The sequence below is a fragment of the Equus asinus genome, chromosome 23 (assembly GCF_041296235.1).
Source record: "Equus asinus isolate D_3611 breed Donkey chromosome 23, EquAss-T2T_v2, whole genome shotgun sequence".
NCBI lineage: Eukaryota > Metazoa > Chordata > Mammalia > Perissodactyla > Equidae > Equus > Equus asinus.
The window spans coordinates 63,274,682-63,296,855 of record NC_091812.1 but is presented as its reverse complement, the minus strand read 5'-3'; the positions used below and the strand labels follow the sequence as shown (position 1 = coordinate 63,296,855).

The 22,174-nt window shown below is 60.0% G+C and overlaps 1 protein-coding gene across 5 annotated transcripts in view; it reads left to right on the top strand.

Annotated features, from left to right (window-relative positions):
• CNTFR (ciliary neurotrophic factor receptor) overlaps positions 1–22,174 on the top strand; it is a 40,083-nt gene that overhangs the window by 513 nt on the left and 17,396 nt on the right. Inside the window, exons 1-3 of one of the 5 annotated variants that reach the window (XR_011497295.1) lie at positions 835–870; positions 9,742–9,854; positions 21,439–21,523. Coding sequence is in view for 4 of the 5 variants with exons in the window: in XM_044756926.2 (XP_044612861.1) it covers positions 21,439–21,523 (85 nt within the window). In the remaining variant the exon portion in view is untranslated. Of the gene's footprint in view, positions 1–834; positions 1,463–1,545; positions 1,738–2,007; positions 2,175–9,741; positions 9,855–21,438; positions 21,524–22,174 lie in introns of those variants that run through there. The other 4 variants (XM_014857417.2, XM_070495606.1, XM_044756925.2 and 1 more) reach the window with 4 other exon arrangements.

Below are 22,174 nucleotides of genomic sequence, written 5' to 3'. Positions count from 1 at the left end.
GGATCCCGGCTGCCCGGCGCGGACCCTGCTGCGGCACCCGCGGACTTCTGCACTGCCGACGGCGGCCCCCGCGTCCCCGGGCGGAGGGGGGACGTCGGTCCGGCGCGGAACTCCCCATCGCTCTCAAGCGGGCAGAAAGAGGCCGAGTCCCGACACCGGGGGGTCCGGGGGTCCAATCACCCCACCAGTGACCGCCCATCTCGACGCCCGGCCTCCCCTGAACACCCAGCCTCGCAGGCCTGGTTTCGGCACAGGGGGAGGGGCGCTTCCCGACGCCCCCCCCCAGCCCCCCCCGCCCCGCAGACCCAGTCGCTCAGCCCCCGCCCCTCTCGGTGCCCACCGCCTGGTCCCCATCCGCGGCCCCGGGACCTAGTGGCTGCGGGCGGGAGCGGCCGGAGAGCGCACACCTACTGTGGGTGGGGGGGGGAGGGCGGGATCTCAGCTGGGCGCCGCTACTTCCCTGGGTGTCCCTAAGCCCCCGCCGGCCCTCTCTGAGCCACAGCCCCGGCTGACCCCTGCGGGTTGCACTGGGGGGATTCTGCGGCCACGGAAGTGAAAGTGAAAAGCCCGGGCAGTGGCGGGAAGAAGGTTTTTCCTCTGCAGTGGGAGTCCCTGAGGCGTTTGTTGGGAAAGGGCCCGGGCGCTCTGGGCAGCCTACTGGGGAAGAGAGTGAGGAAACAGCGAGAAGTTTCCTTCCCCTCTCCCCGCCCCCAACCCGGAGCTGCTCCCCGGAGGGGCAAGGCACGGGATTGTGGGTCAAAGGTCAGGTGAAAAATCCAAGGGGTGGAGATGGGGGTGGGCCGCTTGTTCCCCGCCTCTGCCATCCACCACTTTCTGTTGCGCTCTCCCGTGGCGTCAGACGTTGGTCAGGTTGTCTAACCTTAATCCCCCCTCTTGTAGCCAGACCGGAGGCCCGGGGGCGATGCAGTGAGCACGCCGGCCCCTCAGAGGCCCAGGCTGCGAAGGAGAGCTCGAGGGTGGACCTCCACGCCAGAGTCGTCTGCCCTGCGCTCTGGAACTGCCCGTCCTGGCCAGAGGGCGCACCCTCCCGACCCTTTTCATCCCAGCGGAGGGTTCTCCCCAGGCCCTAGATCCCGGAGTGGGGAGGAAGGAGAGGGTGGTTGTGGCGGTGGCACTGGAGACTCGGTGGGAGGCGAGGGCCTGGGCTCCCAGCCTGGTGCGTCCCGGGTCCTGGGAGCGTAGAGCCCCCTTCCCTCCGCCAAGGGGTGTATGTGTGTGTGACCGGGAGGGGGGCATTGCCGGCGGCGGTGGGAAGAGGGCAGGGGCGGAGATGGCTGGTCTCCTCCCCCCAAAGTGGGGCTCTGGCTCGCGCTCCTCTCACCGAGATGCCGGCGGGAGGGCCGGAGAGTTGGCCCGGGGTGTGCCAGGCTGTCGGTACGCGGCAGTCAGGGCCTGCATGTGCGAGTATGCGCAGCCGAGACCTGGCCAAGGCTGAGTGAGGGTGAGTGTGAATGAGCGACCCAGGGGGCTGGGTGCGCGCCCCGCGGCCCCAGGGGATCCGGCCGAGTGGGTGTGGGTATGCATGCGCTCGCGTTTCCGAGCCCCGCGGTCGGGGCTGCGCGTGAAGCGCGGGGGCCACAGCCGTCTGGAGGGCGTTCCCGAGAAAGGGCGAATGTGAGGGGTCCACGCATGCCAGTGCGGGTGACTGTGCCAGTGGGGGGAGGGCGCGTGCCACCGCGACGCGGGTGGGAGTCCGGGCTCACGGGCCTGCGCAGGGTGAGTGTGCCCGCGCGAGCTGACCGCGCGTGCCAGGCGCGGGAGCGTGCCAAGGCGGGGGCGCGCGGGGACCGTGGCAGGGAGGGGGTCGCGGCGCGCGGCCGCGGAGGCGCGGGGAGACAAGGCAGGAGGGGGAGGGGAGCGAGGGCGCGCGCGGCCGAGCGGGCGCCCGCGGTCACATGGGCGAGGGAGGGAGGGAGGGCGCGCGCGCGCGCGCGAGGGAGGGAGGAGGATGGGGGGGTTAAAGCCGCCGAGCGCCGGGGAGCCGGTGCAGAGCGGGCGGCGGCGGCAGCGGAGGCGGCGGCTCCAGCCGGCGCGGCGCGGCGCGGGGCTCGGCGGCGGGATCCGGCAGCGGTGCTCGCGCCGCGCTTGCTGCCTCGCTCCCAGCCGGGGCGGTCGAAGGGCGAGGCGCGGAGCCCCGGCGGCCCGAGGGCGCGGTGAGTACCCCGCGGCGGACGCGCGCGGCCGGACCCTCCAACCCTCGCGCCGACCGGCAGACCCGCGGCCCGCGGGCGCGCGGGAAAAGGGGGGGACACGCGTGGGCCCGCGACTCGCGGGGGAGACGGGAAAGTTCACGGGAAACTTTGCCTGCAAACTCGGGGGCGGGGGCGCAGGAGAAGCGGCCCCCCACGTCCGGGCGCGCCGGGGGCTGGGCGTGGTGGTGGTGGGGGCGGACAGGCGGCGGGGGGGTGGAGGTGGCCGGGGCTGATTGTCCTAGCGTCCCTGTTCTCCCTCACCCTGCAGCAGCCCGCGCGGGGTCTGGGAGAATTCCGGAGCTGGGGGGTCGCAGTGACCCCCGCGCACCGGGAGGCGGCTTCGTTCTCTGGCAGAAATCTGGACTTCAAAGCGCCCAGGGGTGTGAACGGACGGTTGCGCGTCTGCTAGTGTGTGTGTGTGTGTGTCCGTGTGAATCTGCTTGTGTGTGTGTGTGCGCGGGTGTGTCGGCGTGAGCCTGCCTGTGGTTTCCTCGTGAGTCCGCCTGGATGTATCTCCATGTAGTGGGTCTCCTCCAGTGTGTCTTTGTAAGTCTTGTTGTGTGTCCGTGTGAGTCCGCTTGTGGTGTATCCCCGTCTCTTTGTGAGTCTGCCCGTGTGTGTCTCCTCCGGTGCGGCTCTGTGTGAGCCGGCCTGGGTGTCCCTGTGCTGCTTGGAGTAGTGTATCTGCCCGTGCGTGGGGGCTGGGCCGAGGGGAGGTCACCAGACGGACAGCTCTCCTCCTCGGCTTCTCTCCTCTCCTCTCCCGAGCCTCTCCTCCTGCGTCTCGCTCTTGCTCGCTGTCTGGCCCCCTCCCCCCTTCAGTAGCTTCAGGCGGGCAGGACTATTTCACGCCTTGTTGAAAATTCAGGATTTTCTTTCTCTTTCCACCTAGTCTCTCTCTGTCTTTGAGAAGCGTCTGTGTGTGTCTGTGTGGCTGGCAGCTTGTCTGCAACACTGGGTGTGTGTCTGCATGCTGCTGTAGGAGTGCGTCTGTAACACTAGTTGTTTTGCCTGTAATACTTGGTATACTTGTGTCTGTGTCACTGGGGGTGTTCATGTGGCTGTAATCACTGAGGTGGTGGGGGTCCCAAATGCTGGGTGTGTTCTTGCATCTGTAATTGCTGTATGTCCAGGAGGCCTGAAACACTGAGGGTGTTTTCGTGGGTCTAGCTCTGGCTGTGATGATGTGCCATTGCACGTGTGGGGATGGGGCTTGAACGATTGGGTATTCCTGGGGTGTAGGGCTAGCCAGGGCTTGAGGGGTGGAGGGGCCTGTGTGTCTCAATAAAGTCTACCTCCCTGTGTCCACTGTCACAACCCCCACACATCCTCTGGACTGGTTCTTGGTGCTCCTGATCAGCGTAGGTGATGTGGAGTAAAGCTCACACTCCATCAGGGCTGATGCTCCGGCTGGGATCCCAAGTCTTGTACAAGGACTCGGAGCTTAAAGTTCACACTCAAGACTTCTTGGGGCTCTGGAATTCATACCCAGATTCACACTGGGACACTTAGACTCATGTGGACTCACACTTACGTTCCAGTGCTCATATCCAGCTGTGCACTTCAGTCCTGTGGTTCACCCCCAGGCTCACGCTGGGACTCTAGGCTCACACACTCAGATTCGCATTTCTATCCTGAGGCTCAGACTGACATGGAGACCTAGGGCCCACACTCAGACTCACACCAAGACTCTGGAGCTTACTCACATCCACACTTACATTCTGAGGCTCCCACCCAGACTCACACGGCTACCCTGGGGCTCACATGTGAACTCAAGGACACATGGGACACTGGGGTTCATAGACTCACACTCAGACTCACACTAGGACTCTAGTGCTCACATGCAAGATTCTCACTTCCATCCTCGGATCGCTTAGGAACTCAGTGTTCACACACAGACTCACGTGAAGAACCTTAACTCACATTCAGAGTGCCCTTAAGACCAGGGGCCCACACTCAGACTTACACTAGGACTCTGATGCTTATACTGACTTCTATGGGAATCCTGGGACTCACTCTGAGACTCACACCTCAGTCCTGGAGCTCACACTCAGGTGCACACTGGGACCTGGGTTCACACTCACACCTATACTTCCATCTTGGCGTTCACACTTGGGACTGACATCCCTGGCGATTACGTTATACTCGCTTCCATCCTAGGCTTATACTCACACTTGCACGGGACCCTAGTGCTCACACTCAGACTCTTGCTTCGCATGGGGGCCCTGGGTTATGCTTCCCTCCTGGGGCTCACCTTCAAACCCACACCAGGACTGCGGTGCTCACATTCCCGGTGGAGCTTAGAACTCATAGTCAAAGACACCCGGTTCTTGGTTTATGGTGTATGTCGGGACAGTTCAGGTGAGGAACAGATTGCTGCAGGACCTGTCTCCTCCAAAGTGGGGACGGGAGGGGATACATGCTTGGTCACGCCCCTCACTTGGGCTGATGGAGAGGGTGGTGGACCCAGGTACACCGTTCTGCCTTTCCTTCCACAAGAAGACTAGGCTCTTGGCAGGAAGGTGTGAGGGGCTTCCTGGTACAGGGGTGATATGTACTCTCCGAATCCCCCCGTGCCATGTACACACGCATGCCCCTTAAATGGTTCACAGCGCCCCCTCTGTGGTAGAGAGGGTCAGCTGTGGCGAAATAAGACACATCCCCCAAGACGTTGCCCCCATTCCAGTCATCCTTAGGATGGGAGGGGTGTGAAAACTGAATTGGTGAGGGTAGACTTCTGGCTCCTTTGACCCCTCCAGGGGGTTGAATCTGATTCTAGGGAGATGGCAGCCCCAGATGTGTGGCGAGAAGGTGGCTGGAGGAGGAGACTGGACTGAACGCACCCCCCTTCTCTCCTCTGCTCTGGCTGGAACCGGCAGGGGCCCAGTTAAGCTGCATCTCCCAGCGGCTCCTGGAATGCCTGTCGAGTCTTACCTGGCTCCAGGGTATGCCCAGCTTCTCCACTCTGTTCCCCAGAAGAGCAGTAGCGCCCCCCACCCCGGGGTGGGGCTGGGGGGAGGCTAGGTTGCAGCCAACCCTAGGACTTCACCTGCCTTGGCGACACTGCCCGGGGCTTTACACGCCCTCCCGTTATGGAGGCCAGTGGGTGGAGCTGCCTGAGGGGCACTGTCACCCCAAGGGAGCCCACACAGTAGGGAACTGGCCCTCAGGCTCAGATGGCTCCCTGTCCCTGAAGGGGACACATGCTCTCCAGCCCCCCTAGGGAGGTGGGGGGCTAGGAGGCAAGGCGCCCTGCTCTCTGCCCCCCCATGGCGGGTTGAAGTGTAAATGAATTGGAAACATATGGAGCGGATTTTCTTTGAAATGCAGATGGGTTGGGGGGGACCATGTGTGCCTGGTTTGGGGGGGGGTCCCAGAGAGCAAAGAGACTGAGGAGAGCTGACCCCTCCTCCAGACCCACCATGGGGTGAGGGGAGAGGGGGAGACCTCAGCTGTGTAAACTGTGGCCCTGGGTGACCACACCCACCCGGGCTCTGGCTTCCTGTGGGGAGAGCCCCTGGGAGACAAGGGGTGCCTGTGGGCTGAGAGCGCTGAGGTCATCACCCCCTTTACCTCTATGGAGGGCAAAGAGAGCCCCCAAAGCACAAGCCACGCTGGATTGGGGTCCCCAGAGCCAGGAGCTCCAGGGGCCCACGTAGGGGAAGGGTCAGACCCTGCTGCTCCCAGAGGCTGGGGCAGGAGCCATGGTGGAGGGAGCTGGAGTCGGACTGTGCTGGTGGCTTCTGGTCAGCGCCAGGGCCCGACCTGGGGTTGAGGAATGGACGGAAGAGTCCTCGGGCCTGCCGGAGGGGGCTGGTTTTCAGACCCGGAGCGGTCAGTGTGTCCCCTTGTACGCTACCCCACTTAGCAAGGCTGCAGTGGTTGCCAGTGAGCTCGCTGGGGCCCAGGGCTGGGTCTGCCTTGCTCACTGCTGTCCCCTGCCCCCAGCACAGAGCTGGCACACGGGAGGAGCCAGTGCGGAGTTAACAGGACACCTTTTTCTCTCCGTTCAGGCTGCGTGCTCCTGGTGGGCAGGACTGCATCCTCAGCTCCCGGCACAGTGCCTGGCAGAGATTCGGTGCTCAGTGCATGCTGAGGAATGAATCATTGGGTGGGACACGCCGCGGGGAGGGGGGACTCTCTGGGGTTTGTGGCTTGAAACCTAACAGCCTCTGTTGCATACCCTCTTTGGCTCCAGTGACCCGAGTGATCTACAGGCTAGACTAAGGGAAGGACTTCCCTGCACTCAGGGCAGGAGTGCAGAGGACAGGCAGATTCTTACTTGAAAAGAGCTGGCCTAGGGGCGACTGGGGCCGGCAATGACCCTGATTCTGTGGCAGAGGTCGGAGGTCACCTCTGTCCTCTCTCCAGCTTTAGGATTTTTCAGAAGGTTGGAAAGTCCTTTTCTTCCCCCCCCCCCCCCATGGGTGTGAGCGTGTCCCTTGCTCTCTTTAGGTCTGGGTTTCTTGGACTCTAGCTGAGGCAGTGGAGCCCACCTCTGAGCCTCCAAGGCTGGGCTCTGAGGTTGTTTAGCTGCTCTGGGCACCACGGACTGCCCGTATTGGTTATTAACGTCTATTTGAGAACACAGGGTTCAGATCCTAAAAATACCTTGTCCGGCTGGAGCCTAGGAGTTGCCGACCTGGGCTCGTGTAGCAGTGGCTGCATCTTGATCCGATAGATGCAGAGCCAGGAGAAACTAGGAGAATGTGGGGAAACTGAGGCAGCATGGATGGGAGATGCACAGGAGACAGAGCCTTTGTTTTGCATGGAACAAAGGTTTATAAAATGAATGGTGCCAGTTAGTCAAATTATGGCAACATTTAGGGAAATCTGTTATCCTACACTGCAGAGAACTTCCTTCTCAGAGAGTCTGGAGACGCATCTGATATCAGACATAAAAATCAAGGAGTCAATAGTAACCATTTCAAGTCCAGCTTCAGGATGTTCCAAAATAAGTGTGTGGCGAAGAACAAATCTTCACCAAGTAGCTTTTTCTGAGCCACTGCCCCCATGCCTACCTCCTGGACTCCTTCCCTGTAGCCCGAGTTCCAGTGAGGGTCCTGCAACCCCCCTTTGATAGCCCCCTCACCTCTAACCCCAGGCCTCTGTGTAGCCCCTCTCCCCAGGAGAGGAGCCGCACAGTGGTCCCCAAAAGGTAGGAAGAGTCCAGCCTATGAGGGCAGATGCCGTGTGACCTTGGCCCGTGAGCTGACCCCTCTGGGCCCCTCCATGAAATCTCGGGGTGGGGGGCCTGGGCCCTGGCCCAGGCCTGGAGAGAAGGCGGTTTTGGCACCCATCCAGGCTCCTGACGTCAATGACTCTCCAAATAATGGAATCAATATTTGGGGGGGGCAAGCGTGAACCAGGCCCCAGCGATTAGAAACAGATCAGCACAAACCCGCAGCTGATTCTGATAGAGCTGCCTTGGAGAGCGAGGGTGGGAGCCTGGAGAATGTGGACCTAGGGGGCTCAGGGATGGGAGGTGGAGCCACCAAGTGTCCAGAGTGTGAGGGTACACGAGTGGGCAGAGATTCTGGGCTGCCTGGGTTGGAAAGAGGGGGTGGGGACCCCTGTACTGGTCCCTTCTTCCTTTGAGCCTGTGGGGTTCCCGGGCGTGGGGAAGTTAGTGAATGGAGACTTCTTTCAGCCAGGGAGTTATAGAGAGTAGGCCAGGGGAGTTCAGAGTTCCTCTCTGCGCCCCAGCCCTGGGCCTCTAGACCGTATTAGGGGCCACAGGTTATATTCAGGGTAGGGGTGCAGTTCTGAGTGAGACCTATGGAAGATGACCTTTTGCTTGGAGGCAGAGGGCATTCATGCAACATAGAAAGATGGGTATTCCCCCTGAGACTGGGAGGCGGGCCTCCTCCATCAGCCCGTGTCCTCTCAACCTCCTAGAAGGCAGCAGGTGAGGGTGGAGGAGGTTATGGGGTCCATAGGGGGCTGGCCTGGCGGCAGCTGACAAAAAACAGGAAGAAGGGCTGGGGGAGCGGCTGTAATTACGGGGCATTTATTATTAATCAGATGAAATTGCTGGAAGCAGCTGGTGTAATGTGCGTAGTGATACAGACTCTGCATGCCCCCCAACACGTGCGCACACACTTACACACACGCCACACATGGCTTGAGCCTTGTCTGCTTTCACAGTTGTGTTCTTATGCAGGTTGGGTGGCTCTCTCTGTGTCTCTGTGGCTGTGTCTGATGCTGTGGATTTGTCTGTGCTTTTTCAGGGCAGCCCGTAGCCTGCTCTCCCTCTGTTGTCTCCTTTCCCACTGTCACTGTCAGTCTTTGGCCCGATGGCGTGTTTCTCTGTCTCTGGCTCCCTCTTTGGGCCTGTCTCTTGGTGTGTCTCTGTCTGTTACCGTGAGCCAGCCTGTCTCTAACACCTTGGTTTAGTTTCTGGCCACCTCTCCCTGGTTGGTGGTGTCTCTGCATCTCTGGGCCGAGCTGGGTGACGTGGAGTGCTTTTCTCGTGTTTAGGCATCTGATCTGGCCTTTGGCAGATACATCTGGGACCTGTGTTAGGAGGACAGGGGCAGCTGGACCCTGAGGATGTCCTGAGGTCTTGTAGAAGGTGAGGGCTCTGTTAAGTGACTGAGCCTGTAGAAGCAACATGGCCTTGGGTACAATGCCAGCTCCCTTACCAACTACCAGTTGTGTGACTTTGGGCAAGATGCTCTTGCTCTCTGAGCCTGTTTCCTCATCTGTAAAATGGAAACAGGATTACCTCCAAAGGTGGTTTTGATGACTGAGTGCAAAAACGTAGATTAAGTACTTATCATAGTGTCTGGCTCATCTAGGACCCTGAACAAGTGGTAGCCGTGCCTGTCATTACTGGGAAAGGCACTGTGCAGGCATAAGAGAGATCTACAGAGGCAAACTGGTGTAGCAGACAGTCTTTGGAACTGGACTTGGACTCAAATCTGTGCTCTGGAACCGATCAGCTCTGTGGTCTTGGGCAAGTTGCTAACCTCCCTGAATCTCCACTTTTTCAACTGTCAAGTAGGAATAATAATAGAACCTACCTCATGGAGAAGTCATGAGGATTAAATGAGATAATGCATATAAAGGGCCTAACACAGTTCCTGGCACGTAACAGATGCTCAATAAATCACAGTGGTGATGAGACAGAGGAAGAGGATGGTGTGATGGTGGGTGCTTATGCCCTGCTGGTGGCCATGTGTCTCCATGTGAGCACGCATGGGAGAATGTGTGTGATATGGAGGTACTTGTGTCTGTGAACTGGTTGTGTGGGGATTTTGGATTGTGGGTGTGTCTGAGTGTGGGTCTGTGTGGGAGTCGGGCCACTGGCTTCTGGCCTCTCTCTTTCCGTGTGTGTCAGAACCTTGGGTCAGCAAGGTGTGCTGGAGGGAGTCTGCACTGCTCCCAGCTTTTCCTCTTCTAGATGCTTATCCGATATCTGCCTCAGTCTCCCCTTCTCACAGTGGGGTTGTGAGTATGGAGTGAGCTCTGAGTTGGATTAAGGCCTGTGGCTCCTCTCTGACCTTTGTGCCCTTTGCCCTTCTAGAATCCAGCCTTGTCCCGTCATCCCGCCCCCTTGGTTTGGAAGTCTGGGGAAGAGTTTGGTCTGGAGGAGGAGGAGGAGATTGATGCGCTCGGTGTGCGGCCAGTGGTAAAGAGGTAAGTGCTGGGGACCAAGGCCAGCAGGTCAGTCTCAGGACATCAGGCAGGTGCAGGTGCGGTGGCGCTGGAGGTCTGGGGACATGAGCAGAGGAAGGCCTGTGACGCGTCCTCCTCGTCCCTGTCTTTCTTCTTCCTCCTCCATGTCCTTCCTCCGGAGGCTTTTCATGCCCCCATCATAGGCCTGTAGAGGGGAAGAACTTTCCCCAGTCATGCAGGCAAGGGCAAAGCCAGGTCAGAAAACTGGGTTCTGTCCTGAGGGGCTGCAGCCTGGATGTGAGGTATGTTTCTGTCTTGTCGCCAAGCTCCCTCTGCCCCCAAAGCATCTCTGTGGCTTAACTGGGGGAGCAGCCGGGCTTGGAGGAAATGGGATGGGAGGTCAGAAAGTCCAAAATCTTCTGGGGCCAGTCGTGGGGCTGGGCCTGACTCTCCCCACCTTTTATTCAGGCCAGGCAGGGCCCCCGGATTGGCAGCCCCGGGGTGGGGGTGTCCAAGGACTCCAGGCGCTGGAGCGGAACGGAAGGGCCTATTGTCCAAAACCCGCCAGAGGCCCACAAAGGCAGGCGGGCTTTTCATCTCAGCTCCCAAACAGACTGGCCATTTTCCTGGCCTGGGAGTGGGGGGGCACTGACCCTTCAGCACTAGGACTGGGGTGTTGTTGAGGGTGGGGTGGGGTATCCTAGGCTGACACATGGCCATAAAAGGGACTTAAAATGGAGCTGGGGTTGTGAAGAGGAGGCGGGGAGGCTCCAGAGGGCTGCAGAGAGTTAAGCTTCCATCTCACTGTTCCCAGAGGACCCAAGGACACGGAGTCGGGTATCTGACAGAAGTCTGGATTTACACAATAATAGATAATAAATATTTATTGGGGGCACACCTGGGAGGAGTCTGATGGCAGTTGAGAAAGTGAGCTACTGAGCTGTGAGGGCACATAATCCTCCCTCCAAATTGGGAACACTTTAGGGAGCCGGAGCAGGGGCTGGAGAAGAGAAGGCTCGTGGTCAGGCAAGGGAATGGGCTCCCTGCAGCAGGAGGGACTGAGGCCAGACGCAGGAAGGACTTTCTGCCAATGAACAGTAGCTCAGATGCCCTGACCCTGTCCCTGGGGATCCCGGAGGATCGCAGAGAGCAGGGGAGCTGGAGAACCCCCCCGGGTTAAGGCTGAGGCAGCTTCTGTGGGGGCCGAGGAGGAGGCCAGGAGGGAGACTTGGCAGTTCTGTCCACCCTCCCCCACCAGCACCTCCAGCACCACTTTAAAAACAGCTTTTTAATTTAACAAAGTGGATGAAAAACTGTTTTTGGAAATAAAAGGTATCTGCTGTCTCCCAAGCTAGCGCTCAGCCCTTACCAAGAGCCTCTCTCTGGGTTTCTCCCACTGCCCGTGGCTCCTTCCCCCTCTCTCTGTCTCTGTCTCTCTTTTTTTTTTGTTGTTTCTGCTCCTTGGCCCACAGCTTCCCCTCGGCCTCCCGTCGCCCCCTCCCTGCCGTGTCAGCCTCTGTGGGAGTCCCATCCTCAGTCTCTCATCCCCATGTCTCTGCATCACCTTCTGTCTCTCCTCTCCCACTCTCTCTCTTCCGGGGCTTGTCTCTCTCCCCTGCTTCGTCTCTGTCTCCCAGCCTGTCTCAATCTCTGTCTCCCTTCCCCCCCCCCCTTCTCCCCCAACTCCCGCTCTAAATGGGTCTATTTAAAACACCCGACGCTGCCAAGTCAGAAAAGCTCTCCTGATAAAGCGCATTAGGCGGAGGGAGGGAGGAGGAGGGAGCCGCGGGCGGATGGATTGATCCAAGCCGTAACCCCATTAATCAGGCATCGTGGATCCCCCTCCCTCCCCCAGCTTCAGCCCCTTCAGAGCTAAAAGCCCCTTAAATATTTATCACCCCTCCCCCATGGGGGCGAAGGGAGGGCTGTGTGGCCCTTGGTGTGAGCATCCCCAGCTGCCTCCTGCCCCCCAACTGTGTGTGTACACATGTGTGCATGAACACACATGGGCATGTGTTCATGTGTGCATGCATGGGTGTGCACACCTGACTGCCCAGGGCCCAGCTGCCTTCTTGCTCCCTGCCATCTGAGCAGCCTGGTCCCCTGAGCAGCCCCTGGGGACCCTAGGAGTCTGGCCTGGCTCCTACCCCTCCAGAAGGATTGTGCATGCAGAACAGGGAGAACTTGGGGTCAGTTGGGGGGTCCTCATGCCTCCCAAAGTGCGGTCACTGGAGGACCGGGCAGCATTGCACCGTCATTCTCAGAGGGCAGGAAGGTGAGCTGGGGTTCAATGCCCAGATTCCCCAAATTCCCAGTGCAAGATGTAACTTGGGGAATGAAGTTGGGGACTCCATGCTCCTAAAGTGCAGGAAGGAAGCGGGGCTGAAGTCCCCCGTTGATTCTCAGAGAGCAAGAATAGAACCTGGGGGCGGGTTCGGGCCTCCCATTACCCTCAGAAATGCAGGAAGGTGACCTGGGCCTCGGTGGGAGTCCCGTCATCCCCAGAGAGAAGGCGGCTGCTCTCAGGGGTGACAGGGGACTGAGTCCCACATCGCCAGCCTGCTGAGGCCCCGGCAGCAGAGGTCAGCCCTGAGACAGGCAGGGGGCTGTCGGAGTTGTCCCGAGGCGCTTTGCCCCGTGCGGGGGAAGGGAGGCCCTGGCTGGCCCCGGGGTGAGGAGGGGCCGGCCTGGAGCCGGGAGGGTCCCTTCCCCCTCGCCTCCCCCTGCATCAAGTGCCACATCTCCTCCTGACTCAGACAATTAGATTCAAAGGATGACCTCACTGCCTGCCGTCCCTCACTCGCTCCTCCGCTCGCCCGCCGCGCGCCCCTGCCTCCCTCCTCTGGCCCGCGCGCCCCCCCACCCCGCTCCCTCGCGGCCCGGCCCCTCGCCCGCCCGCGCCCGCCCGCGCCCGCCGCGACCCTCGGGGCCGGGACGCCCCAGCCTCCCGAGCCGCCCGGCCCCGGCCCCGATGCCCGCGGGGGGCCGGGCGGACCACGCAGCGCCGTAGGCACCGACGGGGCGCCTGCGCGGGGACCCAGGTCAGTGGCCGCACGGCCGCAGGGCCGGAGAACTTGTCACCCCACCTCCGCCGCCGCCGCGACGCCCCCGCCCGCCCGCCTCGGCGCTTCCCGCGCCTTCCTCGGCCCCCGCCCCCCGCGGATGCTCGGCGCTCCCCCTGCCAAGCTGTCTCTCTCTTCTCCGCTGTCTCCCCCCGCCGCCCCCCTGCCTCTGCAGCCGGTGGGAGGGACTGGGACTTCCTGAGGTCCCGGGGATGGGGCCGGGGCCCATTGGCTGCAGCCGGACCAGGCCTCCCAGAGAGGAGGGGGCTCTGGCTATGTCCATAGGCCTGGGGGAGGGGACCACCATCTGGGTGGGAAGGGGGCTACTGAGAGAGAGGCCCAGGCTGTGGGGTGACACGCAGACTGTGGGGATGAGCTCCTGATATCTTTCTTTTCTCACATCCTGTGGGCCTCTTGCCTGGCTTCAGTTGTCCCCACCTCCTAGCCAACTCAAGTCCCCACTGCCTGGTTTCATTTGGCCCACGTCCTTCGGGGTCCTGCGGGGCCCTTTCACCTGGTCCTCTAGACCCTGCTGCCTGCCTGCCTTTGTTGCCACTGCCTGCTTTCCAAAAGTCCCCCGTCCCCCGTCCCCCCCCCCCCCGCCGCCTGGCTCTCTGGGACTGCCCTGCCTGGCTTCCATGGAGCCCTTGTCAGGCTGCCTTCAGGAGCGGGCACCAGGGCCCAAGCTACACCTGGAGTGGCAAGTGGTGAGGATGTCAACAGCATTGCCAATTGTTCCTGGGTTGGGGCCTGGCCAGCACAGCCTGGATTCCATTCTGCCTGGACAGCGACACAGCGTCCCTCTCTCGTGATGGGGACGGGGCTGCAGGGCCCAAGGACACTTTAGGATTCTTGTCCTCAGTGGTTAGTTAGGGGAGCGCCAGCTTGGCCAGTGCTGTCCCCATCTCTCTTTGGGCCTGATGGTGATGACAGGGCTTTGGCAGGGGCTGGGGATTGAGGGCGAGGCCCCATCTCCTTCCCCTTCCTGCTCCTCCTGCAGCTAGGGCTGACATGCTGGTGCCCTTTAGACACAGAGAGGTTTTGAAGAGGCCTGGGATCACACAGCAGGGAGCTAAGCTGAGGGCTGCTGCTGTTCACCATCCTGGGGGGGGGGGCAGGCAGAAGGGGCCCGGGGGGTGGGCTGGTTTCTAGGGTTTTCCGGCTCCTGCTGCTACCAGTGCCACCATCTCTTCATCCAGGGGCTTCCTCACTCTTCCTGTCTGGCCTGGATCTCCCCTCATTCCCAAATGCTGGTGAAAGTGGGTTTAGGGGACGAAGGAACTGCCAAGGGAATAATCGTCTATTTCCTCGGATTTTTAGGGACCAAAAAGTTCCTCCTTCCCTTCTCTTTCCTGCCTTAGGCCACTCTGAGCTACACCCACTCCCACCAAGTGCAGCCCCTCAACCCCAACCCAAAGTCCCAGCATAGAGTGACTATTCTGAGTGTGTATCTGTGTGTTCCCACCGCCAGGTGTGGGGATGTGAGAGGCGGAGGGTGACCGCGGGGCTCTGAGTTTGCGGAGGTGCAAGGGTGTCTGTGTGGAAGGTGGACTGTTCCGAGTGTGTGATGGTATCCATATGTGAGATCGTGACTTTTTGAGTGAGTGCATGTGAGAGTCTGCGTGTGTGACCGTACACCAGTGTGTGCAAGGCCGAGGCAGCGGTGTCCACATGGGAGACAGTGATGTGTGGCTGCGATGGCAGACTCTGTGTGCCACCGTCTGCGAGAGGCCACCTGGGTGTGTCTGTTGAGCTCTGGCTGTGCGTATGTGGAGCTGGGGGCTTTGGCAAGCCCTGCTGGCTGGTAGTGAGAGTCCAAGTGTGTGCTGTGTCTTGGGTGAAATGAGCCCTGGGTGCTGGGTGACCCTGAATTGCTGGTGTGTGTGTGTGAGCATGTGTGCATGTACTCATGCCTGTGTTTACCCATCAGGAACAGATTGCGCTGGCTTCCCCACTGTGCGGAGGGGAGAAGGGGAGGAAGGATGGCTTGCTTTGCCCAGCAGACCGGCAGCTTCCTCAGAAGTGGTGTGTGCCGTGTGTGTGCACATTAGGGGTGCAGGGAGAAGAGGACACTGTTGCACCAAGACAGTTGAAGTTCCTGTTCCCCCCACTCAACTCTGCTCTGACAGAAAGACCGTCTTCAGTTCCTTTTCTTACAGACCATGCTTCACAGGCACTGTTGCCCCCGCCCCCCACCCTGTGTGTGTATGTATACAAGCTTGCAAGCATAGGCCTCTCTGTGTGTATTTGAGGGTGTGTCTGCACCGTAGCAGTGATGGGGCCAGAGGTGGGGTGTAGTGGGAGATGCTGAGGCAAATAGGTCTTTCTCCTGGCCCCCACGTCTGGAAAGCTATTCTGTCCATCCTCGGTCCCCATGGAGGGCCCTGCAGCCTCCCTCCTGCCCTGGCCTCATCTGCGAGCCCTCTCCCCCGTCGGCTCCGACCCTGCTGCTCTGTCCCCCCTTTCGTGGAGTTCTTCCAGCTGTCTAACCTTCCACTGCAGCGTTCTGTCCTTCCAAGAGGGGCAGCCCCGCTCCCCGCAGACTTAACCTGACTGGTGTGTGGGCCTTTTCTGGGTGGAGGGGTCCTCCTGATTCTTCTAGAAGCCTGAAGGGACTCTGGACTGGGGTTCGGGGGTAGGGGTTTGGCACTTGTGCCTCGGGTTCTGTGAAGCTGTCCAGAGCCCATGTGGCTAAAGGGAGGATTTGGACTTACCTGCTCCTTCCTGCTCCCCATTTGAGAGGCAGGGGATTGGACCAGATGACTTTTGAGGGAGAAAGCCCAGACCTTTTGCACCTAGAGGGCTGCCTAAGCACAGGTCTGCATGTATGTGCGTAGACAAGCCTGTGCCCAGGACAGCAGGCAGCATGCAGGGCCCTGAGCGGGGCTCCCATGTGGGCACGGGCTAGTGGGGTTCAGATTCTCACCTCCTCAGACACCTCGCAGCTGCCCGGCCAGGCCCATCATGTGGGCCTTCCCCCCACAACACGCCCGCACACACGTGCAGCAGGGCACGCACATGCTGATCTCAGGGTCCCCACGGTGCAAGAGGCTGGGGGTGGGGGGTTTGCGCACTCCGAGTCCAGGCTGCTGCCAAAATCCATCGGAATCTTGTCCCCCCCAGGCCCCCATCTCCGGCTGTGTAGGTCACAACAGCAGGTGCGGATACCCACCCCCCCAACTCTCTCACATTGGGCCGCCTCCTTTTCCACAACCTACGCCAGCGCTGGAGCTGGGGGACCGCTCTCTCTGCCTCCCTCCTGGCCCCCCTCCCACTGGTGCTCAGCTTCTCCTGCCCCTTCTATTGGGGGAGGAGGGGCCCCATGTTTGGGTGGGGTCCTTTCCCCTGAGCACTGGGGCTTGTCCCTGGAGTGGGTGGGGATGTGGTAGCGTAGGAGGAGATAAGGCTCAAATCCTGAACTTGGGCATGGCTTCTGGCTCCTATGCCACTTGGGGTGGGGGCACCAAGGGCTGAGAGGAGGGCCAGGTGTGGATTCAGAGAGAGAGGAGAAAGAACAGAGACAAGAGACTCAGAGTCAGGAGGGAGAGACGCCACAGGGAGTGGGAGTCCTCTCCATGGCCAGCCGGCCCCAGCCCAGGAGCTGGCCTCTGACCCGGGCCCGCCCCCTCGCCGGTGGGGGGCCTGCTGGGCCAGCTGCCAGGGGCCAGGCCTCCCTCCTCAGCCTGCCCCCCCAGCCTCTGGACCGCTCAGGCCTCTGCCCCCGCCCCCACCGCCCACGCTGTCCAGGCTGCCTAGGCCTGGTGGGATCTGGGGGCCTCCCGGCCTCAGCCCCTCCTCCCCCTCCTGGAGCTTCCCGCCCGCCCTGACTATCTCTCCTAGGCTCCCCCTCGGCCAGGGCTGTTCCTCCCTGCCCACTACGTCCTTGTCCCTGGCCCTGCCCCTGCTGTCTCTCATTTTCTCTCTCCATCTCCAAGGGTAGGTGTTTTTTCTCGCTCCACCCTAACCCTCTGCAGGTCTGAGGCCTCTGTGTTCCCCAGGCCTTTGCATGCGTGTCCTGTTCTGTGTTAGTCCATGCGTGTCCTGTCCTGTGTTCTTGTCTTGTTCCCAGGATGGGTCCTCCAGGGCCGCTGTGGGGAGAGGGGAAGGGACGGTCCCCAGAACCAAGAGTGCTTGTCCTGCACATTGAGGGATTCTGAGGGGGACTGGAAGCCATGGCGATGTCACTCTAGCCCTGCACTGGTCAGATGCCTCCATCAGATGAATGTTCCTGACCTCATCCCGAGCCATGAGGGGAGTCCAGGCCAGTCACTTTCCTTGGATTTCAGTTTTCGGAGGCACTACATGGGGCCTGCCCACTCATTCATGGTCAGGCTCGATTGAGCCTTCCTGACCCTCAGTGTACCCACACCAGCCAACACCCTAAAGCTCAGAGCACGCTGCTGCCCATCACCACGGACACTTAGGGCTGGGCCCCAGTCAGTGGCGCTCAGAACCCCCCCACCCTGCATGTGGCAGGGGTTCCTCAGGGTTGGGCTTGTGTCACCTAAACCACCTTCTCCTTCTGCAGGGATGAATAGGGGCTCTCCAGAACTCACACCTGCCCTCCCTCAGGTTCTGTCGTCAGCTGGGGAGGGGTGAGGGAGGGGGCGCAGGCCACTTGGGACCTTGCTGGGGCTGGCCAGAGGGGTCTTGGGCCCTGGATCCTAAACCAGACTCAGAAATGGGGTCTTTGAGGTCCCTGATCTGGAGTCTGTCACTGTGTGTGTCGGTGTCATTGCTGGTGACTCTCAACCTCCATGGTGCCAGTGTTACTGTGGACTGGTGTCATTCTGTGACAGTCCATGTTACTGAGTTTGACCGTCAACATCTCTGTGTCACCGTGGATGTCACCATCAGTGTTACTTTCTCTGACTGTCGGTCTCATTGCCTCTTCAATTCTGAGGTTACTGTCACTGTGAGTGTGTCAGTGTCAACAGGTGTCATTGCCTGTTGGTGTCATTGTATGTGACTGTCACTCACTACATCATTGTTACTGTAGTGACTGTCAACACCCCGTATGTCATTGTCAGCTGTGCAACTGTTGTCATTTTCACTGGGCGTTGTCACTGTGTAATGGTGTCTCCGTGTCCCAGTGGGACAGTGACAGTAGGTTGAGGGCCCCAGATTTGTCTCTTGACGTGTCACTCTGTATGTGTTGTGGGGCTCTGTGTCAGGAGAGATGCTGGGCTGCTTGTGCTGACGGGGTTTGGGCTGCTGGGTGCTGTGCTGTTTTCTTGCTGGTGGGGTGCCCTCTGTTCCCTCATTCTGGGCCCGGGGTTGGAGGCCAGGTTGGCCCCTGGAGGGTCTACAGGGAGCCTGGGCCAGTTTGCATAGCCTTTCTCTGGGGCTTTATGGGATTTATGCTCCAGATCTATTCAAGAGCCATGGGGTGTGGATTCGGAAAATTCCTGGGGAAGATGCTCTTTGCCCTGGGATGGGTGGCCTGAGGTGAGCTAGGGCCAGGCGGAAGTGGAGCCTGCATGCCTCTGGCCTTAGCTTCCCTACCTGGGAACAGGCCCAGCTGGGACAGTGAGGGAAGAGGGAAGTGAAATTGGCCTGGGGCTTTCTGGATCTGCAGGGACAGCAGTGGGTGGGGTTTTAGTCCACCCTTATCCCCAGTGCTCCTGGCTGTGCAGGCAGAAGTCCCACAGCCCCCAGGAAGGCCCTGCTCTTGTCTCAGATCATTGGCGAGTGCTGCTGCACCGACACTGTCCTCCCCTCGCACTGGAGGAGATGAGTGGGCTTAGAGAGACGCTCTGGGGTGGGCACGAGACCCTGCCAGTGTGTCTGTTGTTCTCTCTGGGTCTGTCTCTCCTTCTACCATTGAACCTCTGCCCATCTCCTGTGCTCCCCAGCTCCCTTCCCGCGACTCTTCCATTTCCCCCATTTCTGAGTCTCTTCTCGTCCCTCTGGGTCTCTGCTTATGGCTTCCCCTCCCTCCCTTGCCTGTTCCCCACTCCTGGGGTCTCTCTCTTTGCTGGGTGCCGTGAGCCATGCAGTGTCTGTCTTGGTACCCCATCCCCCACTCTCTGCAGCACTTGCTCTCAGCAGCGCCCGTCTCCCATGGCTGCAGCCCCGTTGGCCCAGGGCCCGGCCCTTACAGTAACTCATCGGGCTGATGGAGGCGACTTTGATGAGGAAGCCACCCCTCCCCCAGCAGGGGCCCAAGAGTGTGTGTGTGTGTGTTTGCTTATACCCGTGTACACCCATGCCAGGCTGTCTCCTTGTCCTCACTCCCCAACAGGGACCAGGAAGGAGCTGGGAGCAGAAGGCCACTCTCTCCCTCTTCTGCCGTCCTGTGGTCTAAGCTCCGTCTACTCTGCCTGCCCATCTGCCTCCCCCTGCCCTGGTTCCTGCTCCCACGTGGTGGGCACTGGGCCTGGCACTAAGGCGGCGTATCTTCCTGGCTGTGAGGAGAAAGGCATGGGCAGATGGCAGAGATGGAGGGGGAGAGCCTGTGGGCTACCTGCAAGGTTGAGATGGGGAACCAGGTAGGCGTCCAGCCTCTTGTCGCTCTCCCCAGCACCAGCTCTGAATTCAGACAGCCCCGGGTTCCTTTCGGGGCCCCACCGCCTGCTGCCTGTGCCTTTAGCCATTGTTGTAACCTCCTAGGCCTGAGAAGTAGCTGACGAAGGGGGCGTGGCTGAGGGTCAGGAGCCAGGCCAAGTGGTAGCTAAGGCCCCAGGAGTCACTGACGTGGGAGGGGTAGCCACAGCCGCATGGGGCCTGGAGAGGAGCTGTGCCAGGGAGGGGCAGTCGCAGCACCTGCGGCTGTGGCTGGAGGAAAGCCAGGTGCAGATGAGGGGCTTGCCTGGCGAGAGGCGAGCACAGCAACAGTCAGGCAGGCGCCCTCTCCCATAGAGGAGCCCCTGGAAGTCAGATTCTCTCCAACTCCCCCCCCCCCCCCCCCCCCCCCGCTGCTACAGGCTGACCCCCGCATTTGTCTCCCCCTGCTGTAGCTCTGTCTGCAGTGTCTCTGGCTGTTTCTCTGGCAGTGTTTCTGACAGTGTCTCTGGCTGTGTCTGGCAGCATGTCCGACTGTGTGTCTGAGTGTCCCTGGCAGTGTTTTCAGTGGTGTAGATACTTCCCGAGTGAGCATCTGGCTGTGTCTCTGGCTCTCTCTAGCTGTTTTTCTGGGTGTGCGCCTGTTTGTGTCTATCAGTTTCTCTGGTATTTCTCTGCCTGTGCGTCAGGCAGTTTCTCTGGCATGGTTTCTGACAGTGTCTCTAGCTCTCTGGCTATGTCACTAATGGTTTCTCTGCCTGTGCTTCATGCTCTTTCTGGTGATATGTCTGCTTGCATCTGGCCTAGTCTTTTACAGGTTTCTGGCGGGTCCTTTGGTTGTGTGTTGGCTGTTCTCTGACCAGGTCTCTGGCTGGTTATCTGGTTATGTCTACCTGTTTCTCTGGCTTTGTTTGATTGTGCCTCACAGTCTCTCCAGGATATCTCCACCGTGTTCAGAGCTGTTTCTTTGGGGTTCTGTCTGGTTGTTTTGGGCAGTGTCTGGCCAGTGTCATCTCTGATGGTGGCCCTGGTTGAGAGTCTGGCCATATCTGTCTCTGGGCCTCTGCTTCTGTTGGTTGACAGTCCCCCTCTCTCAGACTGGGGTGAGAGGGTCAGATTTGGAGCCTTTTCAGCAGGAAATAGTTATTTCTCTGCCCTCAGGTGTAAGCGTGTGCTGGGGGAGAATAGGAGGCAGCTGGACCCATCCCAGGAAGCAGGATAACAGGGAGAGGGGGCCACTGGATCCATCCTGGCTCCTGGGGACACATCCTGAGTGTGCTTTGTCTACCCGCATGGGTGCGAATAGACAGTGATGCCCATCTGCTGGGCTAGGGCCCCCATATGGCTGGGGCAATGTATGGGCTGGGACCCCTGACGAGGACCTCTTTGTGAAACTCCCTCCTTCTTCTCTTGGTTATTGGTGTACACTGAAGCAAGAACCACATCTGACCTCGGTCACAACATACCCCTGTCCTGCTCCATGTGGTTCTGAACTTCCCACAACCCAGTGGCAAGGCCCACCGGGAGGGGAATGCAGATCTGAGGGGCTCCTGAGCATCCAGGTTTTGGGCTTTCTCCCCAGGAACACGGCGGGGGGCTTTCCATTCAAGGCAATTTGGAGAAGCACGGGCGTCCAATTAAGTTAAAACATTACCCTTTCAGTTTGTGATGTTTGTAGCTAATTAGCCAACCTCACCAGTGAAGTTATTATTTTTTAGAAGAATGGCCCTGGCATTACCAATGTTCTATAACTCATCCGTGGCGGACTGCATCCTGCAGCCAGCAGCCTTATCGAACAGCAAACCACTGTAGGTTGCCTTCTACCGTCTTAGCAAACCTTTACCTACGGTTGCCCATAATGTTGCTTTCTGTTGCTTGAAAGAGGATCCTGAGCCCCATTAAGAAGGGCATTTGTCTCAGGGTGCCCTGGCTGTAGGGCTGGGATTTCCCAGTCCTGCCTGAGAGCAGGGGGGGCTCGCCAGGAAGTTCCTGCCTGGGCTGATGCTGCCCCTTCTCCTGCCACCCGTTTCTCCCAACAGATGGCCGCTCCTGTCCGTTGGGCCTGTTGTGCTGTGCTTGCTGCCGCTGCTGCTGTCGTGTATACCCAGAGACACAGTCCGCAGGGTAAGTGCTGGGTTGGGGGGCTCCCTGCCGACCCCCTCCTAGAGCTGAGAATGAACCCTCCTTGGCACAGCTGTATGTACCCACCCAAGAGCCACACAGTGGCACATGCTGGCATCATCGCATGAGGGACGTGAGTCATATGACACTGATATGCAAGGTGACCCACTGAAGTCTCATAGACACAGTCCTCCAGTCACTCCTAGGTGGTCTCATGGTGATGGTATCTCTGGCCTGAGATATCTGTTCCTCTGCCCACTAGGGTGGATGTAGGGTACAGGCAGGTGGGATGGGAGTTGGGGATGGCTAGGGCAGGGCCCTTGGACAGTATCTGGTGAAATGGTGTCCTCTGGGGGCTCGTGGGGGTTTGTGAGGGGCACTGAGAGAGACAGTGGGCAAGACTACTTCCCCTCATCCTAGAGGGAAGATGGGAACAGAGACGGTAGACTGGGAACAAGGTGTGGGGCCAGGCAGGGTGAGCAGTAGGAGAGGGCTGGCACACTGAGGCAGGGGCGAGGTCTGGCAGCCGGAGTGGCTGGAGGAGGCAGGGATTGCTCAGGCTGGGCCTTGGCAGCCTCCTGCCCTCCACGACCGCTTGTCCCATGAGGGCTGAGTCCTCCCTGCAGCCCACAGGCCAATGAGCTCACCTCTGCT